This window comes from Dendropsophus ebraccatus, chromosome 9 (assembly GCF_027789765.1).
Source record: "Dendropsophus ebraccatus isolate aDenEbr1 chromosome 9, aDenEbr1.pat, whole genome shotgun sequence".
Lineage (NCBI taxonomy): Eukaryota > Metazoa > Chordata > Amphibia > Anura > Hylidae > Dendropsophus > Dendropsophus ebraccatus.
This window is the reverse complement of record NC_091462.1, coordinates 30,630,342-30,651,933: the sequence shown is the minus strand read 5'-3', so window position 1 is coordinate 30,651,933 and position 21,592 is coordinate 30,630,342. Positions and strand designations below refer to the sequence as shown.

General features: G+C 41.7%; 1 protein-coding gene across 1 annotated transcript in view; it reads left to right on the top strand.

Annotated features, from left to right (window-relative positions):
* The first annotated feature begins 6,350 nt into the window (after nt 1-6,350).
* XIRP2 (xin actin binding repeat containing 2) overlaps nt 6,351-21,592 on the top strand; it is a 134,946-nt gene continuing 119,704 nt past the window's right edge. Inside the window, exon 1 of the mRNA XM_069982866.1 lies at nt 6,351-6,454. Within this exon, the coding sequence (XP_069838967.1) occupies nt 6,421-6,454 (34 nt within the window). The 5' untranslated portion in view covers nt 6,351-6,420. The remainder of the gene's footprint in view (nt 6,455-21,592) is intronic.

The following is a 21,592-nucleotide window of genomic DNA, read 5'->3' as shown; positions in this document are numbered from 1 at the left end:
CAGATTAAAATAAAAGAACAGAATATCTTTAGAATAATAATACCGTCCAGTATAATGTTTTGGTATTGGGTATACAGGTTTTCCTTAATTTTAACTTACCTTTAGGTATTTCAAAATAGGTTTTTCTAAAGCAGACAAACCCATTGGACTTGGTTAGTTTCCTTTAAACTCATATTTTTTTTCTATTTCATTATGTATAGAGCATGGCCGCAGGAGGCATGGTTCTGGCACCCAGCATTGGCAGGCTTTAACATTAACATCAGGACTACCGGCTTACCTCCCGAGACCAAACTACTCCACACTCAGACTTGGCAACAGATGAACCACACAGTATGTGAAACAGAAAGGGAATTGTGAATCTCCAGCCAGCGCTGAGTTTTACATTTATTTCTGGTTGCATTTCCCAAAAGCATTTTGGGGCGGTGGGACACAGCCAGGAGAGTGTGTCATCCATGTGTGCGTGCGGACCACCTGCTCTCCCAGGATGGATTAAACTATGCTTTAAAGGGGTTTTAAGGTATTATGTGAATACAATTTTGAACACAGTTTTAGCAACCTTTTCATAAACCAACAATACACTGGAATCTTATATCTTATTAGAGAAAATATATATCGTTCTCCACTGTATCAGGTGATTTTTTTCCTCTTTCCTGAATTCATCATTCTTAAAAACTGCTAAAAATCTATGATGGATCAGGACACGGAGGGATAAGATTACATGCTGCCTTTAGAAGTCTATAGAGAAAGGGGAAGGAGTTAGCGGCAGAGTGAGACAGAGACAAAGAAACACACACTGGATTTACATCTTACACCTTCAATAATGCTCGATAATGTATAGTACACCTGATGAAGAGGTCAATGCAACCTCGAAACACGTAGTGCTTTTAGTAATAAATTAAGAATTAAATTTTTCACATTCATTTCTTCTGACTTTGTAACTTGCACCTAGAATATCCACTCTAGGGAGTGGAAATTCATTGGCTTGCATTTATTCCTTTGAGTGGGAGAGTGTACAACTATCCTAGGTGAGATCTTCCCTATTTTTGACCTGTGATAGACATAATTAGAGGTACATCTACACTGTGGAGTGCTGTATGCTGTGTTTTTTCCAAACATAGATAGGGATGAGACAGAAATTGGAGAGACATCCAGCTTGTAACAATTCAGTCTTGGGAAAGCCTCTTTGACACTTTGCACTGGAGAATGGAAGTTCAATTGACTTGGAGGCATATAAAGAACAGTAGATTGTAGAATTTCTCTGTAGCTGCCCAGAACTGCTAGAAGTTTATTTTCTTGTTATTAAAATTTTAACATACTAGGCATCTATCCAAAAAAGCTGAAGAAGTTATCGGTAGAAAACTTCAGGTCTCATGTTTAGTTAATGCGACATTGAATTTGTGTCGGGCAGAATATTTAACATTGATTTTCTTGCAGCTAATCAATATTTTCTGTTTTTGTTGCGCTTCTTATCTTTTTCTCTCCATATCCCAACAAGTTTATCCTAATCTCTGAGCGCGTCGAATGCAACAAGTGTTTGTTAAAGGGGCATCCGGGGACTGCATTTATATACATTAAAGACGGAAACCTAAAGGGAATGGAAAAAGTTTGAATTGCTAATAAACCGTAGTTAAATATTCTCCCTATCCCTACTCGTCTGCTTCTAGTTCCCTGCCAGAAGTTGTTGCATATCCTTCAATAATTCTACTGCCTTATTTTTCTGATAATTGATGGGGTAATAGGGGGTCAAACCACCACCAATTACATTTTCTAAGGTAAGGCAGTGAACTGAAAAATTCTACACAAAAATAAATAAATACATAAATAATTAAAATAAACTAAATAAAAAAGAAAAACAGCATATAAAAAAGGTTACTCACCTTAACTATTTTCACTGCACTTCCTACCTGACCGGCTGTGTATAGTGGAGAGCAGGTTGCAGCAGGCAGTTAGAGCAGAGAGAGAAATACAGAGAGAGATAGGGACAGAGAGGAGAGGAGGGTGGATTGTGGGTGGTTTTCTATGGGAGTAGTAAAGCCATTGTCCAGTATACCAAGTAACTGGGTGACTGTTGTTCATAACACCAAGTCACTGGGTGCTGGGTGCGCATTATAGGAAGTCACTGGGTGCTGGGTGTGCATTATATAAGTCACTGGGTGCTGGGTGCGCATTATAGGAAGTCACTGGGTGCTGGGTGTGCATTATACCAAGTTACTGGGTGCTGGGTGTGCATTATACCAAGTTACTGGGTGCTGGGTGTGTATTATACCAAGTTACTGGGTGCTGGGTGTGTATTATACCAAGTTGGGTGTGTATTATACCAAGTTACTGGGTGCTGGGTGTGTATTATACCAAGTTACTGGGTGCTGGGTGTGTATTATACCAAGTTACTGGGTGCGCATTACAGGAGGTCACAGTAAACACAGTGTCCATCTTAATACCTCACTGGGTGCTCATTTACCAATGTCCACTGCTGTCCTGGGAGAAAACTGATATTACGCCACTGATTCACCAACGTCCACTACTGTCCATGGCGGAAATTGAATGATTGATGATTGACTGGCTGATTTTAATTTAATTTTTTTTTTTTAATTGACATTTTCCAATTTTCTGTAATTGTCCCACTATTGTAGCTACTATAGTTTGCCTGGTTTAGTGAAATAAATTTGTATGCAATTCGCAAATACTCACAAATTCGCATGAATATTCACGAACTTTGTGAAACCAATTTCCGAGTGATTCGCTCATCTCTAGTGATGACCCCTGAGCAAGTGGCTGAGCAGGTATTTCCTGGGTGTTTAGATGGGATTATGAAGTCAAGATCAATGGAGAGCCAGTCTGCCTCTAACAAATTCCAACTGAATAACCCCTTTAAGAAGCCTTAGTGCTTTTAGAAGCTTCTATATCAGCTATATTAGCTTGTCTGAAGATTAAACCTATTTTTAACTGTCTAATACATGGGTCTCCAAACAGCTGCCCTCCAGCTGTTGCAAAACTACATTTCCCATCATGCCTGGACAGCTAACTCCAACGCTTTAGCTGTCCAGACATGATGGGAGTTGTGGTTTTGCAACAGCTGGAGGGCCGCAGTTTTGAGACCCATGGTCTAGTAAATGAAAATATATTAGTAAAGGAAGTTAATTTACTACTTTTCTGTGGCCTTTCATGCTTTTCATACAAGCTGACTGCTCTGTTGTTTTCATTAGTCCAGCTTCCTGTCATGTACATCTTGTACCAGACTTCCTGTTCCTGCTTACACCCTAGCCGGGAATTTACCCAACTTGATCTTCCTTCCACTACATCTTCTTGACTATAAGGGTATTTTCACACTGAGCAAATAGGGCGGAATTCCGTGGTGAAACTCTCTGCCGTGTAATCCCTCCTGCTTCACTGTCAGACGGCATGTATATGGGTGGGCTTGCCCGCCTCCACTCTTGAGCGCGAGCCCTAACATATGCGGTCTGACACTGAAGCAGGCGGAGACTTCCGCTGCAAAATTCCACCCAATTTACTCAATGTGAACATACCCTAACCCCTCCCATGTAGTGGAAGGGAGATGGAGTTGGCTGAATTCCTTGCTAGGGTGTATACAGAAACATGAAGTCCATTACAGGATGGACTGGAAGTTGGGTTAGCTGGGTTAATGAAGAAAGAAAATATTTGCATCAGAATCAGAAGAAAGGCATGAAAGACCACAAAAAGGTAAAAATGACCAATATACATTCACTTATTATACAGCTTAGCATAGATTTCACTGCATATTATTATACAGATTAGTTTAATTTTCACTGCATATTATTGCACGTACAGTACTGTGCATCCAACCAGTTTAGGAAATATAATATAGAATGAGAGAAGATGTTTTACACTTCCATCCCCATTGCCCTGGCTCCAGACATTTATCTTTATTGTCTTTAAGACATCAAATCTACATGAATAATGAACAAATACCAGTTCCATCCCCTGCAGGCCTCCTGGCAATGTCTTAGGAAAACTTGTCGCCACATTAAAATAAATCTGTCTAAAATAGAAGTAGTTATTTCCTTCAGCTAGTGTTAGCCAACAGCGCACAGACCCGCCTGACTCAGCATCACACACCGGGTTATAATTAATTCATCAGACTTCATTTTATATGGACGGGGAGAAATATTATTATTACCTGAGCTGATATAGTGTTCAGATGATTGTCACATACGGAATTGTAGACATCTTTAGACAAAGCGCATAGTAAACCATACCAACATTCGTCTTTTTGGAAGAGGGTTTGATAGTATTGAATGAATCTGTTGAGTGTCTGTTTAAAGGGCGTCAGACCACTTTGAACTCCATGAACTCTTATCCTACAGAGGCATAACATGGGCACCAACGTTTAATGTGTTACAGTTTCTTCTATCATGTTGTAAAGACATTCAATGGACTTTAACTTTTCTCAGTCCTAAAGTGGTTTTTGTTACTTAGATAATCCCAAGACTGTAAAGGGATTCCCCAATTAAAACTTACATGTCTTCTATCTGGCGATTTCCAGATTGCCTCCCTGCCTTCCCAGCTCCTTTGTTTTGAATACAGCCAAAGGTCGTCAAGTGATCAGCAGCTCTATGCATTCTCTATGGAGCCACCGGAGAGAGCTGAGTACAGCACTGGGCTCTTTCTGGTGGCTTCATAGAGAGTGAATGAAGCTGCAGGTCATATGCCAATCCGCGGCTGTATATAAAACAAAGGAGTCAGGGGCCAATCTGAAGATCGCTGGGGAGTATGGAAGTCGTTCCCCCCACAGTCTCCGAAGGTCGAAGCACACTCAGATTACACTTTACGTAACTAATAGACAGTCACAAGAACAATTAAATATGCGAAAGAAGAGCCCGTGGAGCCTCATCAAAGAGTCTCAAAACACAGAACTAGCCAGATATCCCAAGGACCAAGCCAAGGGGTGGCTCCTGTAAGGAAACCTCCAAAACCACCATATTTAGTGGCCCTATAAGTCAATGTAATGACAAGGGAAAAACCAAGGCCAGGTAACTATTACACATACAGCTGTTTCAGGGTGTTGCCCCTCATCAGTGTGGAGTAGGATTCTGGCTAGGTGGGAGCAATGCCTAGTAGAGCCATAAGAGAAACAGATCGCTGATCTCAGGTAGACCAGCCAAACGACAACACCGCCGGCTGCTAGTGAAAGCGCTCAAAGCAGTGAAGTCCTAGGTGCATTGCCCCCTGGGAAACATGAATATGCAAAAGAAGAGCCCGTGGAGCCTCATCAAAGAGTCTTGAAACACAGGACTCAAAACAGAGTTTCTCTTATGGCTCTACTAGGCATTGCTCCTACCTAGCCAGAATCCTGCTCCACACTGATGAGGGGCTACACCCCGAAACAGCTGTATGTGGATGGTTACCTGGCCTTGGTTTTTCCCTTGTCATTACATTAACTTATAGGACCACTTAATATGGTGGTTTTGGTGGTTTCCCTACAGGAGCCACCCCTTGGCTGGGTCCTTCCCGGAGGGATATCTGGCTAGTCCTGTGTTTCGGGACTCTTTGATGAGGCTCCACGGGCTCTTCTTTTGCATATTCATGTTTCCCAGGGGGCTATGCACCTAGGACTTCACTGCTTTGAGCGTTTGAGTGTTTGTTTGCTCCTCAGTATCGCCCCGTGTAATAGGGACTTAAGGGTCAGATCTAAATCAACGATCAACGACACATAAATGATTTTTCGACCGTTGCCTGCAATTACACAGAACGATTATAGTTTAAATTTGAACGATATAATGATTTTCTGCACGATAATTGGCCTGTGTAATAGGGCCCTCCCGCAAGAACTACTTGGACTGACTACACACAAAGATAGGCTAGAACAAGATACTAGAAATAAGCTGCCTAGAAGACACCTCAAGGAGACACATTACCCCCTCTAGCCTCCTCTGTGATGTGAATGGTGATGCCTAATTCTTAGCATCAGTCATCTGGCTTCCATGCTAAATATTTGTATTATTTCTGACTCTTCCTGGAAAGTCCCTTTAAATCAGCAAAAATGGTGACTGACCCATCTAAACAATACATCCTCTGTATCTCTGTGTCTATAGACATACTATTGTGCTATTATGTAGTAGGGCATTATAATAGGTTGTTATATCTAGGAACAGGTCCCTCTATCCAGTATGCAGGGTAGGATTTAGTCTATTCTCCGTCCAGGTTACAGAACATTGGAGTGTTGTACTCTGAAACGTCACTTTCGCTGTAGACACCCTTAGGAAAAAGTGCATGTGTTTCCTCCTGATAACTTTCAGCAAACATCCCTTTTATATCTGCTAACAGGAAGCTGAAATTGAGAGAACTTTACGCTCACCAGCACCGAAGAAACAGACTGGGAATTATTCCAGCCTTTCAGTAAGAGATTCCGGCAAGAAAGGTGGCAGATCGGCACTTACCAACATGTCAGAGACGGCGAAGGATGGCGGCGTGGCAGGTGAGCGCTACACTTACTGACTGTGGCATTTAAAGGAACATTGTACCTTATGGCCATGTTATCTCTATTTGCTTTATAGTTAGTGACAACTATTGTTCTCTGTTATCAGCCATTTAGAAATGTGAAAATGCTGACTGTAGTGTTCTATACTGGGATGACTGACAGGAAGTGCAGATAAAATGTCTTACCTTGGGATTACTATTGTATGTCACTCATAACTGGGGGAGGCTTTACATATAGTATATACTGTGTATATCGATGATATTAGCAGCTTCCATAATATGTACTTTTATAAATGTTATCTCTTAAAGTGTCACTGGTGTTACAAAAAACTTTTAGGCAAACTCTCCATTGTGTGACCTGTCAGGCTTGTGACATGTCAGTTTTTTGTACCGCCGCTAGCGATCCCGGCCGAAGTGTACACTATGGGGGAGATTTATCAAACATGGTGTAAAGTGAAACTGGCTCAGTTGCCCCTAGCAACCAATCAGATTCCACCTTTCATTCCTTACAGACTCTTTGGAAAATGAAAGGTGGAATCTGATTGGTTGCTAGGGGCAACTGAGCCAGTTTCACTTTACACCATGTTTGATAAATCTCCCCCTATGTGTATACAGTACATTCCATCCAGGATTCCCTCTAACTGCACTGCACGTTAGTTGTGTATTAATCACGGCCGTTGTTGTACATCGGTAACAACGGCAGTGTTTAACACACAACTTATGTTGTGTGAACATGGCCTTAATGTGTCAGAGTGTTTAGACCATGACTAATCGTGAGAAAGAGGCGTGAGAAGTCTATGCTCTGTGTGACGTTATAAGATGGACTGATAATGAAAGTTTTTGGTGCACGTCTTTCTCACGCCAGTTCTTGTGCACCGGACAAGCTCTATGCAGTAGAGGTGGGCCCGGCACCCCCAGTCTGACGATATCCCCTCCCTAGGCCCACCAGGCCTACCTCCAGTGCATAGAGCTGGGCTGGTGCACAGGCAAAAAATGACAAAAAGCGCGGGAACCAACAGCATTAAAAAAAAAAATGACCGCGCCATAGGGATCTCTGATGATACATTCTTTTTAAATAGAGGGCATTATTACATTGAAAATCTCAATCCTATTTTGGTATTTTTTTTTTACTGTGTGTGAAGATAGCCTTAAAGGGGCTAAAAAACATGGCCACTTTCTTCCAGAGACAACACCACACTTGGTTTTCTATTCAGCTCCATTAACTTCAATGGAACTAATTTGCAAACCACCCCCCAAACTGGAGGCAAGAATAGTGCTGTCTCTGGAAGAAAGTGGCCATGTTGGATAACCCCTTTAAAGTGTTATTTATTGTCATTTAAGAAAACTCTTGGGGGTCTGGGTGTTTGGCCACCCACTAATTTCGAGAATGAGCTGGGTGACGTGCTCAGCTAAGCTCTTCTCTTTCCATCTCACTGCAATAGATGGCTCCATAGATTTACCATATAATCCAGAGCACAGCGACAGAGGCAATAGCCGGCACCGCTCACATGGAACCACTGTGAACTAGGAGTGTGGGAAACAAACAGTGTTCCCTCTTTTGTATGATAAGGTGGCTGTGACCCGAAACAGACGTTCTACAGTGGCTCTTAGGAGCTTTTGTTCTTCTGACTTGCTGGATTTCCTAATAAAGATGTCGTAGTGAAATGGAGCATTTACACAGAGATATTTATCTGACAGATTTGTTAAGCCAAAGCCAGGAATGGATTTGAAATGAGAATATATCCCTGTCTTTTCTTTATGACTAGAGATGAGTGAACCGGCTGAGGTTTGGGTTCGTATGAGCTTGAACTATTGGCTTCTGATTCCCGCTGTCTGCACGCTCCATGGAGAGGATAAATAGAGCCTGTGGCTATGGCTGTATCCCAGTTTTCCAGGCGGTCCTCAAGGTTGTATCCACCCTCTCCACGAGCGGGCAGACAGCGGGAATCAGACGCCGATAGTTCAGGTTCATACGAACCCGAACCTCAGCCAGTTCGCTCATCCCTATTTATGACCTGTTCTCTGTTTATAGTCTGTATCTGGCTTTGGCTTCAAAGATCTGTCAAATAAATCTCTCTGTGTAAACGCACCATTAGCCAGTGAGTGCTGTCTGCTTTCTCCTATTGCATTGCATTACTATATAATCTGTTTCCTATGGTGAAACAGAGAAAACAATAAGCATGGAAAACAAACACTCAGTCAAGGACTTCTCCCAGTTTGTTCTAGTTATCAACACCCAGCCCTAAATCTATCAAAATCTTTTGCAAGTCTCTATTCTAAATGATAGGGACACTTTAAAGGGGTATTCTACTGAAACATAACTTTTCATATGTTGCTGCCCATGGTGAGACTAACAATTCCTTCCATATTTGTTATTATCTATTCAGTCTCCTTCCCCCAGTTCTCAGCTGCTGATTTCTGATAAAAAATAAACACAAAAATCTGTATGGGAGCCTTTTTTTCTGTCTCCCCTTCCTCCCCCTCCCTTCTCAGACAGTTGATGTAAACAAGTCCCTTACTGGCTTCATCTGCAACTTTGTAGCTTCTTTGTGATGTTGAGAGGGTTAAACGGAGGTCAAGTTGCTAATGATCTCACTATGATCAACCCTCCCAGCATTACAAAGAAGCTACAATGTTGCAGATGAAGCCAGTCAGGAACTTGCTTAACAGCCGTCTCAGAAGGGGGGGGGGGGGGGAGAGGGGGAGACAGAGAGAAAAGTTCACACAGATCTTGGTGTTTTCAGCAGAAAGCAGCAGCTCAGAACTGGGGGAAGAAGACTGAATAGATAATAAGTATGGAAGGAATTGTTAGCCTGCACAATAGGGGGCTATTAGCAGGTTAGATTCATCTAACCTGCTGACAGTTCCCCTTTAATGATCATGAGCATTAGTAACATCCATCATTTTCAAAAGACAGACATTTTTCATGAAAAAAAAAAAAAAACATGTTATGGGAATATAGTCCATGGGAACCTGAAACCTGTTGTGGATTAGTCACAGATTTAGATTATGTTCACGCAAGGATATCAGCGGCCGCATTTGATGAACATGTTCATTAATTGCGGCTGCAGATAGCCTTAACAACGGACATTCATGGGGGAGCGTCCTTTTGTTACACTGTGTGAACATAGCCTTACACTGCAGAGTCAAGCTCGCTGCCAATCTGCTGTGAAATTTTTTAAAAAATATACTGATTCCTGAGAAAGCTAGGGAAACAATGATTCATCCATCTCTCCCCATTATATACGTTCTATTGTACAGTCTTGGAGAGTAATGCATTGCTGTAGAATCTAGAATTAGATCTGTCATTAAGCAATTGAATCGGGGGTAACACTATAATAACCTAATGGCTGCTTTTTCCTGCTGTCTGTTATAGAAAACAGATGTAACTAAGGCTTAATTCATTGCTGAACACATGTCTAGACTTATGGCTTATACAGTACAGCTTTTATATCCAATAGTCAATTCAGTCAGTTGCAAATCTATATAACTATAGGTATATATGAAATTTGCAGCATCAAAGCTTGTGGATGGTGCAGAGAACTGCACATAAGTAAGGGGGGAGGTTCTGACGATATCACTTTAAACAAAAGTCTGACAATCCCACTAACTTTGACAGGACTGGAAGACTGGTGGCCCCCTGAAAGGTAGGGAGAGAGGATGATCGGACATGTTGGATTTCAACTGCCCAACCCCTTAGTTCTTCGAGAGATAAACCACCACCAGAGTTTAACATATCTCTCCAGAGAACACGTGACGGTTTGGCCTTGCAGAACATTAATGTGTAGGTGAAGATCAGTAGGGATAGCTGTTGCCCTTGCCGAATCATTAGAGAGAAGTGCTCAGCCTATTTAAGTATTGACAGTGTATGGCCACCTGCTCCTGCTAAAGTCATTATAAGCACATATGGAGTCTATGGGGGAGATTTATCAAGCATGGTGTAAAGTGAAACTGGCTCAGTTGCCCCTAGCAACCAATCAGATTCCACCTTTCATTTTACAAAAAGTCTGTGAGGATTGAAAGGTGGAATCTGATTGGTTGCTAGGGGCAACTGAGCCAGTTTCACTTTAGACCAGGTTTTAAATCTCCCCCATCTTAATAGGCCACAGCCTATACCACATTAAGGAGGCAATTTAAATGTAATGGCTGATCAGCATATAGGCATAAAGTATATGTCTTGAGTATGTATTTGGGGAACGTTTCAAAATGAGAGGCTGAATAAAGTTGTTTTTTCAACAACTTAAAGGGAACCTGTCATTCCGGCTGCCGCCCGACCACCCGGTGAAGCCACACATACTTTATCCTTCAAGGAAGTCTCGCTCCTGGACCCGATTCCTGGGTGGAGAAAACGCTGACCGAAGCTGTGCGCACGCTATATGCAAATCAATAGAGATGAGTCCGACGTCCATAGAAAACTGCTACTCCAGTCAATTTCTATGGACGTCAGACTCATCTCTATTGATTTGCATGTAGCACACCCACAGCTTCGGGCGGCAATTTCTCTGCCCCGGGACCAGGTCTAGGAGCGGGACTTCCTGGAAGGATAAAGTATGCTGGGCTCCACTGGGGGGTCGGGCAGGCTCTGCCCCGTAAGTTGGGGTGACAGGTTCCCTTTAAGGATAAGGATAATATCCTACATCTTGCAAATTAGAAAAATGATGATAGAACAATTAATAGGTATAGTAGATCCATCCTGTGGCGTCACGTACAGGATCATCCCCCCCCACCCCCCAATCCTCCTGCACAACCTCCATATAAGAAAAAAATGAAAGTCATATCCACCAAAGTCTATTTTTGTGACATAGCTTGGCAGGGTATAAAAAGCAAAGCCTTATATTCCCTGGTAGAATTTGATTTGTTATAATATAATTATAATAAAGTCAACACGTACATGACATTGAATTACCTCCTCACCCATATCCCTAAGATGCCGCTCTACAGAGATTCTTTATTTTTCAAACTCCAACACCCGGCGCGCTGTATAATCCGGGTCAGCTGGCGCAGTATCCTCAGCTTTGTAGTTAAACAACAGGTGGCATTACAGAACAGGTGGAGATCCACCGAGCGGCTAATTCTGTTTCCTTACTTGGTACTTGCAGAGTAATTTAATGACAGTCACAAAGCGAGGACACACAGCAGCAGCAGCATACCAAACAGCAGTGGATGGCAAGTGCATGGAAAGGTTTTAAGCTGATTTTTTTTTTTTTAATTAATAAAAATTAAATATAATTAAAAGGAAAAAAAATATAAATGTAAATATTGCTTAATATGCTCCAATCTTTTTTTTTTTTAATTATCAATATTATTTTTTTTTATTTTAACAATTTATATTTTTATTCTGGTGTCAGTTTATAATTTTCGGACAATTTTCCGATATACTTTCTCTATTAACTCCTTGCAGATTTCAACACCACTGCTTGCTGTCATTAAACAGGAACCTCCACTGTTTAAAGGAAATCTGTCACATTGAAAACGCAGTCCAATCTGTAGGCAGCGTGTTATTGAGCAGGAGGAGCTGAGAAGATTGATATGTAGATTTGTGGGGAAAGTTCCAGGATAACATCACTTACTCATGGAAATTAGAAAAGCACAGCTACTTTCTTTGAAAAAGAGCGCCACATGCAGGTTGTGTGTGTTATTACATCTTGGCTCTATTCACTTTTATGGAAATACCACGCACAAACTAAGGACAAAGGGTATGCTGTTTCTGGAAGAGAGCAGCTTTGCAGCTTATTGTTTCCAGAATACTTTTTCTGAAAAGTATGGGAGCTGAGCTGAAGTAACCCAATATGGCCACTACACAGTAAATAGAGTAGAGTCTTCTGGGTCTGTTCACATTCAAGCTAAGCAAGTTCTGGCAAACAGTTGATTGGTGGAGGTGTTTGTGTGGTGTTGCCCCGCTGGGAGGCGCGATCGGTCACTTGCCAGATGGTGATGTGTGACACCACCTCTGTAGTGGTTGGTCGGAATATAGCTCAGCCAAATGTTAGGTTGTTGTGACACCAGTGCCAGTGGGGCACACAGGTATGGTGGCACATCTGCTTTTATTTTAGATAGGCTGGCTATACCCTTTTCCCTGTGGTTGGTGGGCTGTTTGGGGGGTCCCTTGGTTATTATCACGGTGGTCCGGAGTGGAGTTATGACCCACCTGGACTATTGGTACTGGACTATTAGTCCAGTTAAAATAAATAAACTCTTCTTTAGTGCAGGAAGGCTTAATACAGTGATATACAGTAGGATCTTGACTTGATAATATACTTTAACCTTTAGTGACACGACCTGTGCTGAGAGCTTAAGGAGAAGTACAGCCCAACCCAATGTAGTACTGTGCTCTGCCGGAACTTTAGAAGGAGAATAAGTAGAATACTTGAGAGTAGACAGAATACTTGTGCCCATGTTTTGACTCTTTGATCTTTGCACCACCTATTGCCCACCAGTGTCTGGCGACCCGTCCTAGGGGGTGACACAAGCCCCAGACCTTGTTACCTGGGATGAGGAGAGTGGTCAGAGTTCTATGATGACACCCACACTGGGAGATAGAGTACTTAGGCTTTTAGCAACTTTGCTCTATCCGGATCAGTTCCTCTTTTTTCAGGATACTGTCCTGCACTTTTAGACTGGTTCTTGGCATGGGTTGGGGTGATCCCTGACTTGTCCTCTCTAAGTGTGCGTTCAGCACTGTATAGTGTATAGAGGTGCTGCTTTCAAGAAAAGAGTGCTAAGGTGTCCCATGTGCATCCATCCTCTACAGAGACCAACCCAAAAGGGACTAAAGGTGTGGCTATACTTCCTCTTCTCATGTGACGTCTTCCTACTTCTTCCTATAACCCTTTAGTTACCTACAGCGGTGCAATACTTAGGTACACAATATACATACTAGCGACATCTAATGGCAAAACTTAGGTACAGACTTTTGTGAGGGGTGTAAAGACAAGAAACACACTTGAGGTCAGGCTCCAACCAATGAGATTGGGATGGGCTATCCTAAGCTGCTTGGGGTCAGAAGCCCACTGATCTGATAAGGATTGTCAAACTTTAAAGTGTTACTTGCACTTTAAAAAAATTTTTGCCATGCAATAGAGACCAGGACTGTGTGTTCAAACCAGGGGCATAGCTGGGATTCATGAAGCCCCCTGGGTCCCATGAATCCTGTATGCCCCCCCTCCCATACTAACATGACCTGGCCGCCAGGTCATGTGAGTATGTATACGGGAAGGGGGGGTTGGATGTTTGGTGGGGCATCGCTTTTCTGCCACCCCCCTCCCCCACCGTCGGGGTAAAGAACTCAGGTGTGCACTTCTCCTAAATCTTCATGGGGATCTTAGTACCCTAGCCCCAACCAATCAAAAGCTTTTCAAAGTGACAGTAACACTTTAAGGGATGCTTACAAATGTAGCTTTTCCAGATGTATAATACATGTCACATGGATTTTATACAATTGTGTACATGTGATAGAGTAAATATGGACTGAGCATATCATCTGACACTGCAGCTTAATGTAACTTCAAAGTCTTGTATTTGTCATAGCGCTGTCACATGATTTACTTGGCTGCATTCAAGGTCGAGTTAAAATTATAGCTACACTATACAAATAGAGGTGGAAATATAAGATCCGCTTTACCAATGAATCAACAGGAAAGCTGACTACTTCTGTATTTATTAACTCCTTGTACATTTTTATGAAGGTGAACCATATAAATGTCTCCTCCCTTACCTTTTCCTGCGGTGTTAGATGACATGAAAATATATATACACAATATATGATACTCTATCTGGAGATGTTTATCCTATATTTGTATGTATGTGGCCACCTAGTGGCTGCAATGTAAACTGCAGCCTGTATTGAGTTTGTATTGTAAGAAATTGGAATCCTTTGTGAAGTATATTGTATAAGATAGGAGTGGACACATTGGTATCTTGTGCTTGACAAGGTAGTCACCAGTAATGACTAATCTCATAGGTGTAATAACCATATAATAGGCATAGCACAGGCAAAGCATTTAGATCTGTATTCATAGTGGGGAACCACAGTCATTCAATGAGATGATGCTAGGATGGAGCGGATGATTGACATAGGAGGTAATTCATATAGCAGACAGAGATTTATGTGCATGGACTCATAGAATAACAAAACAAATATTCCAGCTATTCAAAGTTCAGAAAAGACCAAACCAATTTTGGGTTATTACCGTGTGCACAGAAATGCTCTGCAAAAGGGATATGGTGAATGTAAAGTCAGACGCCGAGAAGTTCATTCATAAGCAAAGGGAAATCAGTTTTTATTTGCCAAGTTAACCATTTCATGACTTGGGTTATTTGGGGCTCTTGGGATAAAAATGATAATAATAATAATAATAATAATAATAATAATAATAATAATAATAATAATAAATTATTATTATATATTTATTGTATTTTAGTGTCTGCCCAAAAGTAGTTTTTTTTTTTTGGTCTCTCTCAAATTTAAAATCAGAGCAGATATCAATCAAATATTTAGTTGGTCTTTTTTTTTTTTTTTTTTTTTGGGGGGGGGGGGGGGGTCACAAAAAAGGGTCATGCTATATTTTAAATGGGCACTGTTACCAATCAATAATGTTAAATCAGCAGGGAAGGTGATATATTACATGTTTGAAACTTACTTTATGTATTTTCTGGTTTTCTATATGAAAAACAATGCTATGCATTCTCTACTACACTACATTCATTAGAAATAGGGGTGACAGGCTGTTATAGATGATGGCTACACAGATTGTCACACCAGCAGGGGGCAGTGTGGCACTCCAGGATTGTAGGCAGGAGGTAGGCTCACCACAAGGCCTCCATACTGGATCCCAGTTATTATGGAATCCCATAAAAACAGAACCTGGACTCCTTGCTGAGGTTGTTATGGTTCCAGTCCATAGCAGTCTAGATAGATGTTTGGATGGTGGACAAGGAAACCATCCTCTCTAATGGTGGTCACTCTGAGCCTGTCTGCCCTGTATGTGTATGTTTCCTCATGTAACTACTGCCTAACAGCTTGGTCATAGCAATCTAGATGGTGTCAATTTATTAAAACCACCATCCTGGCTGTCTCAGTCCAGTGATGCCCTCTCTCTGGCAACTGAATGTCGAGGAAAAATGTCTAGTAGTCTCCAACCTCTCACCAAGGGGTACACTATCTAAAAGTAGCCTCTGAGAGCATTATAGGGTAGTGGGTAGCGGCTTCTTGTGGCAAGACTCGGACCACCCCTGTAATCATTACATATCTGCCTGAGATGTATATGCATGAGTTTTGCTGCAATGTAACAGTTCTGAGTATACTATTTTTCTGACAATAAGTATAATAACACTGTGTTTTTTTTTTTTTTGTTACTTTACAGTCTACTTTATACCTTCACAAATCCTGAAAATATTGCTAGACTGTGACTATTTTGCTGTCTCAGTACTTTGTGCCTGGGTGTTGTGCTGTGACTATTGCATCGTCTGCTGTTTTGTCTGATGAGTAAGTTATATATTTAGATGTTTGGTATAACCCCGGCTCTATGGGATGACTGGGCATTCAGCTCACTACCACTTGTCATACACTATATAATATGTTTTCCTAACAGGAAAGCCATCCACGTAGTGATGTAAATGCACAATGAAAGGGAAGTCCTTATTTATACCGCTCTGCCGTGTATCATTCAGGGCTATAAATAACGGTAATGATTTTCACCAGTCATATTTCTATTTGTATCCCATGACACTCGCCCCGGCAAGGTGGTCCTATAAAAATAAGCTCTTAAGTAACTTCTAGATAACATATCTAAACTATGAGTTAGAGAACACTAAGTAGCACAATCCTATGCAATAGGGCAGTATATAACGTCATAGGAGGATATTGTCCATTGTTTATATAGTAGCAACAAAGGATGTGCAGCCCCACCCAGTGCAGACCCAGGGGGGCGCATAGAGAGATTCCACTGCAGTTATATTGAGACTGGTATTTTCCCAGTGTTTTATAGAGAGACATTTCCGGGAACATCCCTATTGACTTTAATGGGACTTTTGTGTCATCTGTTGGCATCTGTTAGGTTTTTGTTCCATCACATTTACTTCTGGCAGGCGCAATAGTGATGACCGCTATAATAAAGTATCCCAGTCAAAAAGCCACAATGGATTCATTAGAGATAGAAGCCTTGATGGCAGTGTAAACAGAGTTTAACCCTTTGAGGACCAGGCCCAAAATGACCCAGTGGACCGCGCCAATTTTCATTTTTGTGCTTTCGTTTTTTCCTCCTCCCCTTCTAAGAGCTCTAGCACTTTCATTTTTCTATCTACAGGGCTTGTTTTTTTTCATGAGTAGTTGTACTTTGTAATGGCGTCTTTCATTCTACCATAATATGTATGATGGAACCCCAAAAATATTATTTATGAAAATATAAAATGGGGAAATTGGACAAAACAATGCAATATGGTAACTTTTGGGGGGTTCCTGTGTCTACGTAATTCACATAATGCACTCCAGAGCACGCTTCATAACCCAGGACGTACCGGTACGCCCAGGGTCGTCGGGTGACAGGTGGCCAGGGTGTAAAGGTACGTCCTAGGTCGTCTAGGGGTTAAAGGGTCACCCTGGTGGGGGGAAAAAAATTCAAATCAGCTGGTGTAAGAAAGTTATACAGAGTTGCTAATTATTTCTATTAAAAAATCTCCAATCTTCCAGTACTTATCAGCTGCTGTATGTCCTGTAGGAAGTGGTGTGTTCTTTCTAGTCTGACACAGTGCTCTCTGCTTCCACCTCTGTCCATGTCAGGAACTGTCCAGAGCAGGAGCAAATTACCATAGAAAACCTCTCCTGCTCTGGACAATTCCTGACATGGACAGAGGTGGCAGCTGGGTAGCACTGTCTCAGACTGGAAAAAATACACCACTTCCTGCAGGACATACAGCAGCTGATAAGTACTGGAATACTTGAGATTTTAAAGCAGAAGTAAATTAAAAATCTTTATAACTTTCTGACCCCAGTTTTTACTGGAGTACCCCTTTAAGGTACAGACACAGTGCTCTCTGCTGCCACTTCTGTCTGTGACAGGAACTGTCCTGAGCAGGAGAGGGTTTTTTATGGAGATTTGCTACTGATCTGGACAGTTCCTGTTATGGACAGAGGTTGCAGATTTTGATTCTGCTGTGATAAATAACAGAGAGGGGGGGGGGGGTGTAATCAATATATAAAATATATATTTTTAAATGTGACATCTGTTTATAATAAGGAAGGCTGCACCATCACAGTGCCATACAAGTATAGCATATTGTCCTAAACCCTGTGGTGTGTGGTGGCTACCTGCAGTCACCACTAGAGGGCACTCATGAGCTTACAGCATACTGTCATATCATTGGGTTTCATGTATCAATAGGATGTACTTTTAACCTTTTTAGATAAAAACAGAAACAAAAAGGTATTGAAGGGTGAGTGCCTCTTGCCTTACACAGAGCCTCCATCGCTATATGAAGCACAGGCCCAGATAAATAAAACTGCCATTTAAAAAAATCTGGCCATTTTTTTTTTTACATGACACACAATATGTTTTCAATATTTTTTTTACGCTTTTATACCTAACAGAAAGTAGGTGTGTCTTCCCATGCATTACATGCAACACAGTACACGGAATATGTGCCAAATAGTGGCACACACTTTTGGTGTTAAAGTAAGGGCCCTATTACACGAAACGATTATCCTGGAAAAAGTTGTTATATTGTTCGAATTTAAACTATAATCGTTCTGTGTAATTGCAGGCAACGATGGAAAAATCGTTCGTGTGTCGTTGATCGTTGATTTAAGGCCCTATTCCACGGAACGATTATCGTTCATAAACTCGCTCTTAACGATAATCTTTCTGTGGAATAGCTGTAAACGAGCGAACGACAACTGCAAAATCGTTGGTGAGTCGTTCAAAATTGTTTTTCAGCATGTCGAAAAAAAATCATTGGTCTTTGATAATTTGCTAATCGGTTCGTAAAATTAAAAATCTTTCAGTCGTTCGTTAAAAGGGTTTATAAAAAGTAGGTGTGTCGTATGGTCATGATCACCCCGGCGAACGTTTTAAACGAACATGTAACGACCGCAAAATAATCGTTACACTACATATATCGTTCACGTTCCCACGTGTGTTATGTGTTATCGTTCTCTAAAAAAAAATTGTTTAGCGATCATTAACGTGCGGTCATTGGAGCGAGTTTATGAACGATAAACGTTCCGTGGAATAGGGCCTTTAGATCTGAACCTAAAATTATTGTTAATCGTTCGCTAATCGTTCTCTAATCGTTCGCTGTAATTCCACATTCGTTTGCTCAAGTTCCGCATTTTTTCTCTAATCGTTCAGTGTAATTGCACATTGTTCATTGTTTTGCTGGGATCAGAAGTAGTAAAAGATCGTAGTAATGATCGCAATAATGATCGTATCTAACGACCATCGTTCTGTCTAATATGGTGAACGATTTCAGGTTATCGCTAAACAATCTCCTTTGCGATCGTTTATCGTTAGTCGTTAATCGTTAAAAATCGCTCTGTGTAATAGGACTCTAAGGGTAAATTCACACGGGCGTCTCGCACAAGAAATCTGCAGCTAATCTGCAGCTAATCTGCAATACACATATTATTCTTATTATTATTAATATGTGTATTGCGGATTAGCTGCGGATTAGCTGCGAATTTCTTATGCGAGACGCCGTGTGAATTTACCCCAAGACAGCTACTGTATGATATAGAGAGACTATGGAATCTTTTCTATAAATGGTCTACAGGCTGGATAAAACCCTATTTACCTAAACATACAGAGTGGTCCAAATGTAGGTGGACAGTATGTGTAATAGGGTTATGAAAGGGGAGATTTATCAAACATGGTGTAAAGTGAAACTGGCTCAGTTGCCCCTAGCAACCAATCAGATTCCACCTTTCATTCCTCACAGACTCTTTGGAAAATGAAAGGTGGAATCTGATTGGTTGCTAGGGGCAATTAAGCCAGTTTCACTTTACACCATGTTTGATAAATCTCCCCCATAGACTTCATGGGGGAGATTTATCAACAGGGGATTTTTCTAGATGTGGTCTATTTCTGCTAGGGGCGACTGAGCAAGTTTCACTTTACACCATGTTTGATAAATCTTGCCTTCATAACCCTTTTATACAAACTGTCACCCTACCAAACTGTCACCCATCGTCAACAGTGGCCGTACTTTTTGTGGGGTGGAACAATGCCTTATTTTCAATGGGATCCTGGCCGGAGCGTATACACATTGTATACGCTCCGGCCGGGGTCCCGTTCGGCGCCGCAAATAACTGACATGTCAGTTTTCTGCGGCTGCAATTCAATGAATTGTGGCCGTAGGAAACCCTGTCCGTTCACACAATGTGCTATGGGAAGCTGTGATGCGGGCGGGCGTGGCCTGATGCACTCGCATCAGAGTCATTTTTATCACCTGTGGATTGGTATATGTGGACGGGGCCTCGCGGCCTTTGTGCCACATCGCTCCGTCCCAGCGCCGCATAGGCCCTAGAGCTTTAGGCTGGCCCTTCCAATGGCTGCTGAGGGGGCAGAGCCTATGCAGCGATCACGTCATGGATGGGGCGGGGCAAAGTGGCGCTAGGGGCGGAGCGAGACCCCACCCACATATACCAATCCACAGGTGATAAAAACTACTTTGAGGTGTGATATAAGATAAGTAATGAAAGCTGTAACATTTACCCTTTACACCTGTGGAGAGCAGTCAAAATGCAAATAGTTGGTGACAGTGTCACTTTAAGTACCGGCCGGGATGATCCGGGCAGAGACCGACCGTTCCGTGTGTGAACATAGCCTTACCCCAGAGTCCCTCGCCAGGCCTGCTGCAGTGACTTCATTGGCCACAGCAGTGTCTTTCTGCCTGTGCAAGATCATAAAAAAAATATCTATATATTACTTATTATATTTGCTATGACACCCCCAATGGTCTTCCATTACTCTCTTAGAACGTCCGCCTTATGTATCCATAGCCAGTGGTCACACATGCTCAGTAGCACCTTCTGAATTATCATTAGACAGATGAAGTGATCGCTGTCATTGTACAGTATGCACCCAGTGTCGGACTGGGAGTATCTGGGGCCCACTAGAGGAAATGATCGTGAGGGCCCACCAATGAAGAACCAATAAGAAAAGACATGTCAGTCAGTGTTAGTGCAGCTTCTAAAGCTGGGGGCCCACCGGAGGATTCTCCAGTCCTCTGGTGGGCCAGTCCGACACTGTACGGACCAGCCAAGAATAATCCCTAAAAGCAGCTTATCCCCAGCTCTGATACATGTGGTGGACATTCCGCAAAACTTAAAGGAACAGCAGGGGGTGCTATAACAAGCGGGTAACATTAATATTTGGATACTGGAGACAATATTTAAATATTTCTAATTTTAAAATTAAGTTGTACCTGAACTAAAAAGAACCTTATTCTAGCATTTTGCCCTATGTTACTATAGAGCATATATACCAGTACAATCAATGGTAGACACCTAGATCCTCTTTTCTCCTCCGTACACTGATTGCTGACATTTCCTTTTGTTTATCCAGCAAGTTGTCACTGTGCTGGATGTGCTAGATGTCTGTTAATTGTAAGTGATAGCGGCTAATTGTTCTCCATGGATTGTAATAGAAAGGAGAGAACTTTAAGCCATCAGTTTGGAAAACAGCATTGTAAATATCAGAACTACTACAGGGAGAAGCAGCCAGCATGTATTTTTGGCATTACACAAGAAAGTCAGTAGTTCATCATTCACAATCCCCAAGATATTTAGGGATGTAGTCCACTTCCTAATCCTGCTTGTTGGACATAAAAATCAATGTCTAACAGTTGTTGGCTGCGCCGCCAGTGTTCAGCAGATAAAAGCCACTGAGCACTTCACTGATGTGAGCATCATGGTTGTCTGGGTCTGTCTGTCTATCTATCTATCTATCTATCTATCTATCTATCTATCTATCTATCTATCTATTTATTATCTATCTATCTATCTATCTATCTATCTATCTATCTATCTATCTATCCATTCATTATCTATCTCCTATCTATCTATCTATCTATCTATCTCCTATCTATCTATCTATCTATCTATCTATCTATCTATCTATCTATCTATCGATCTATCTATCTA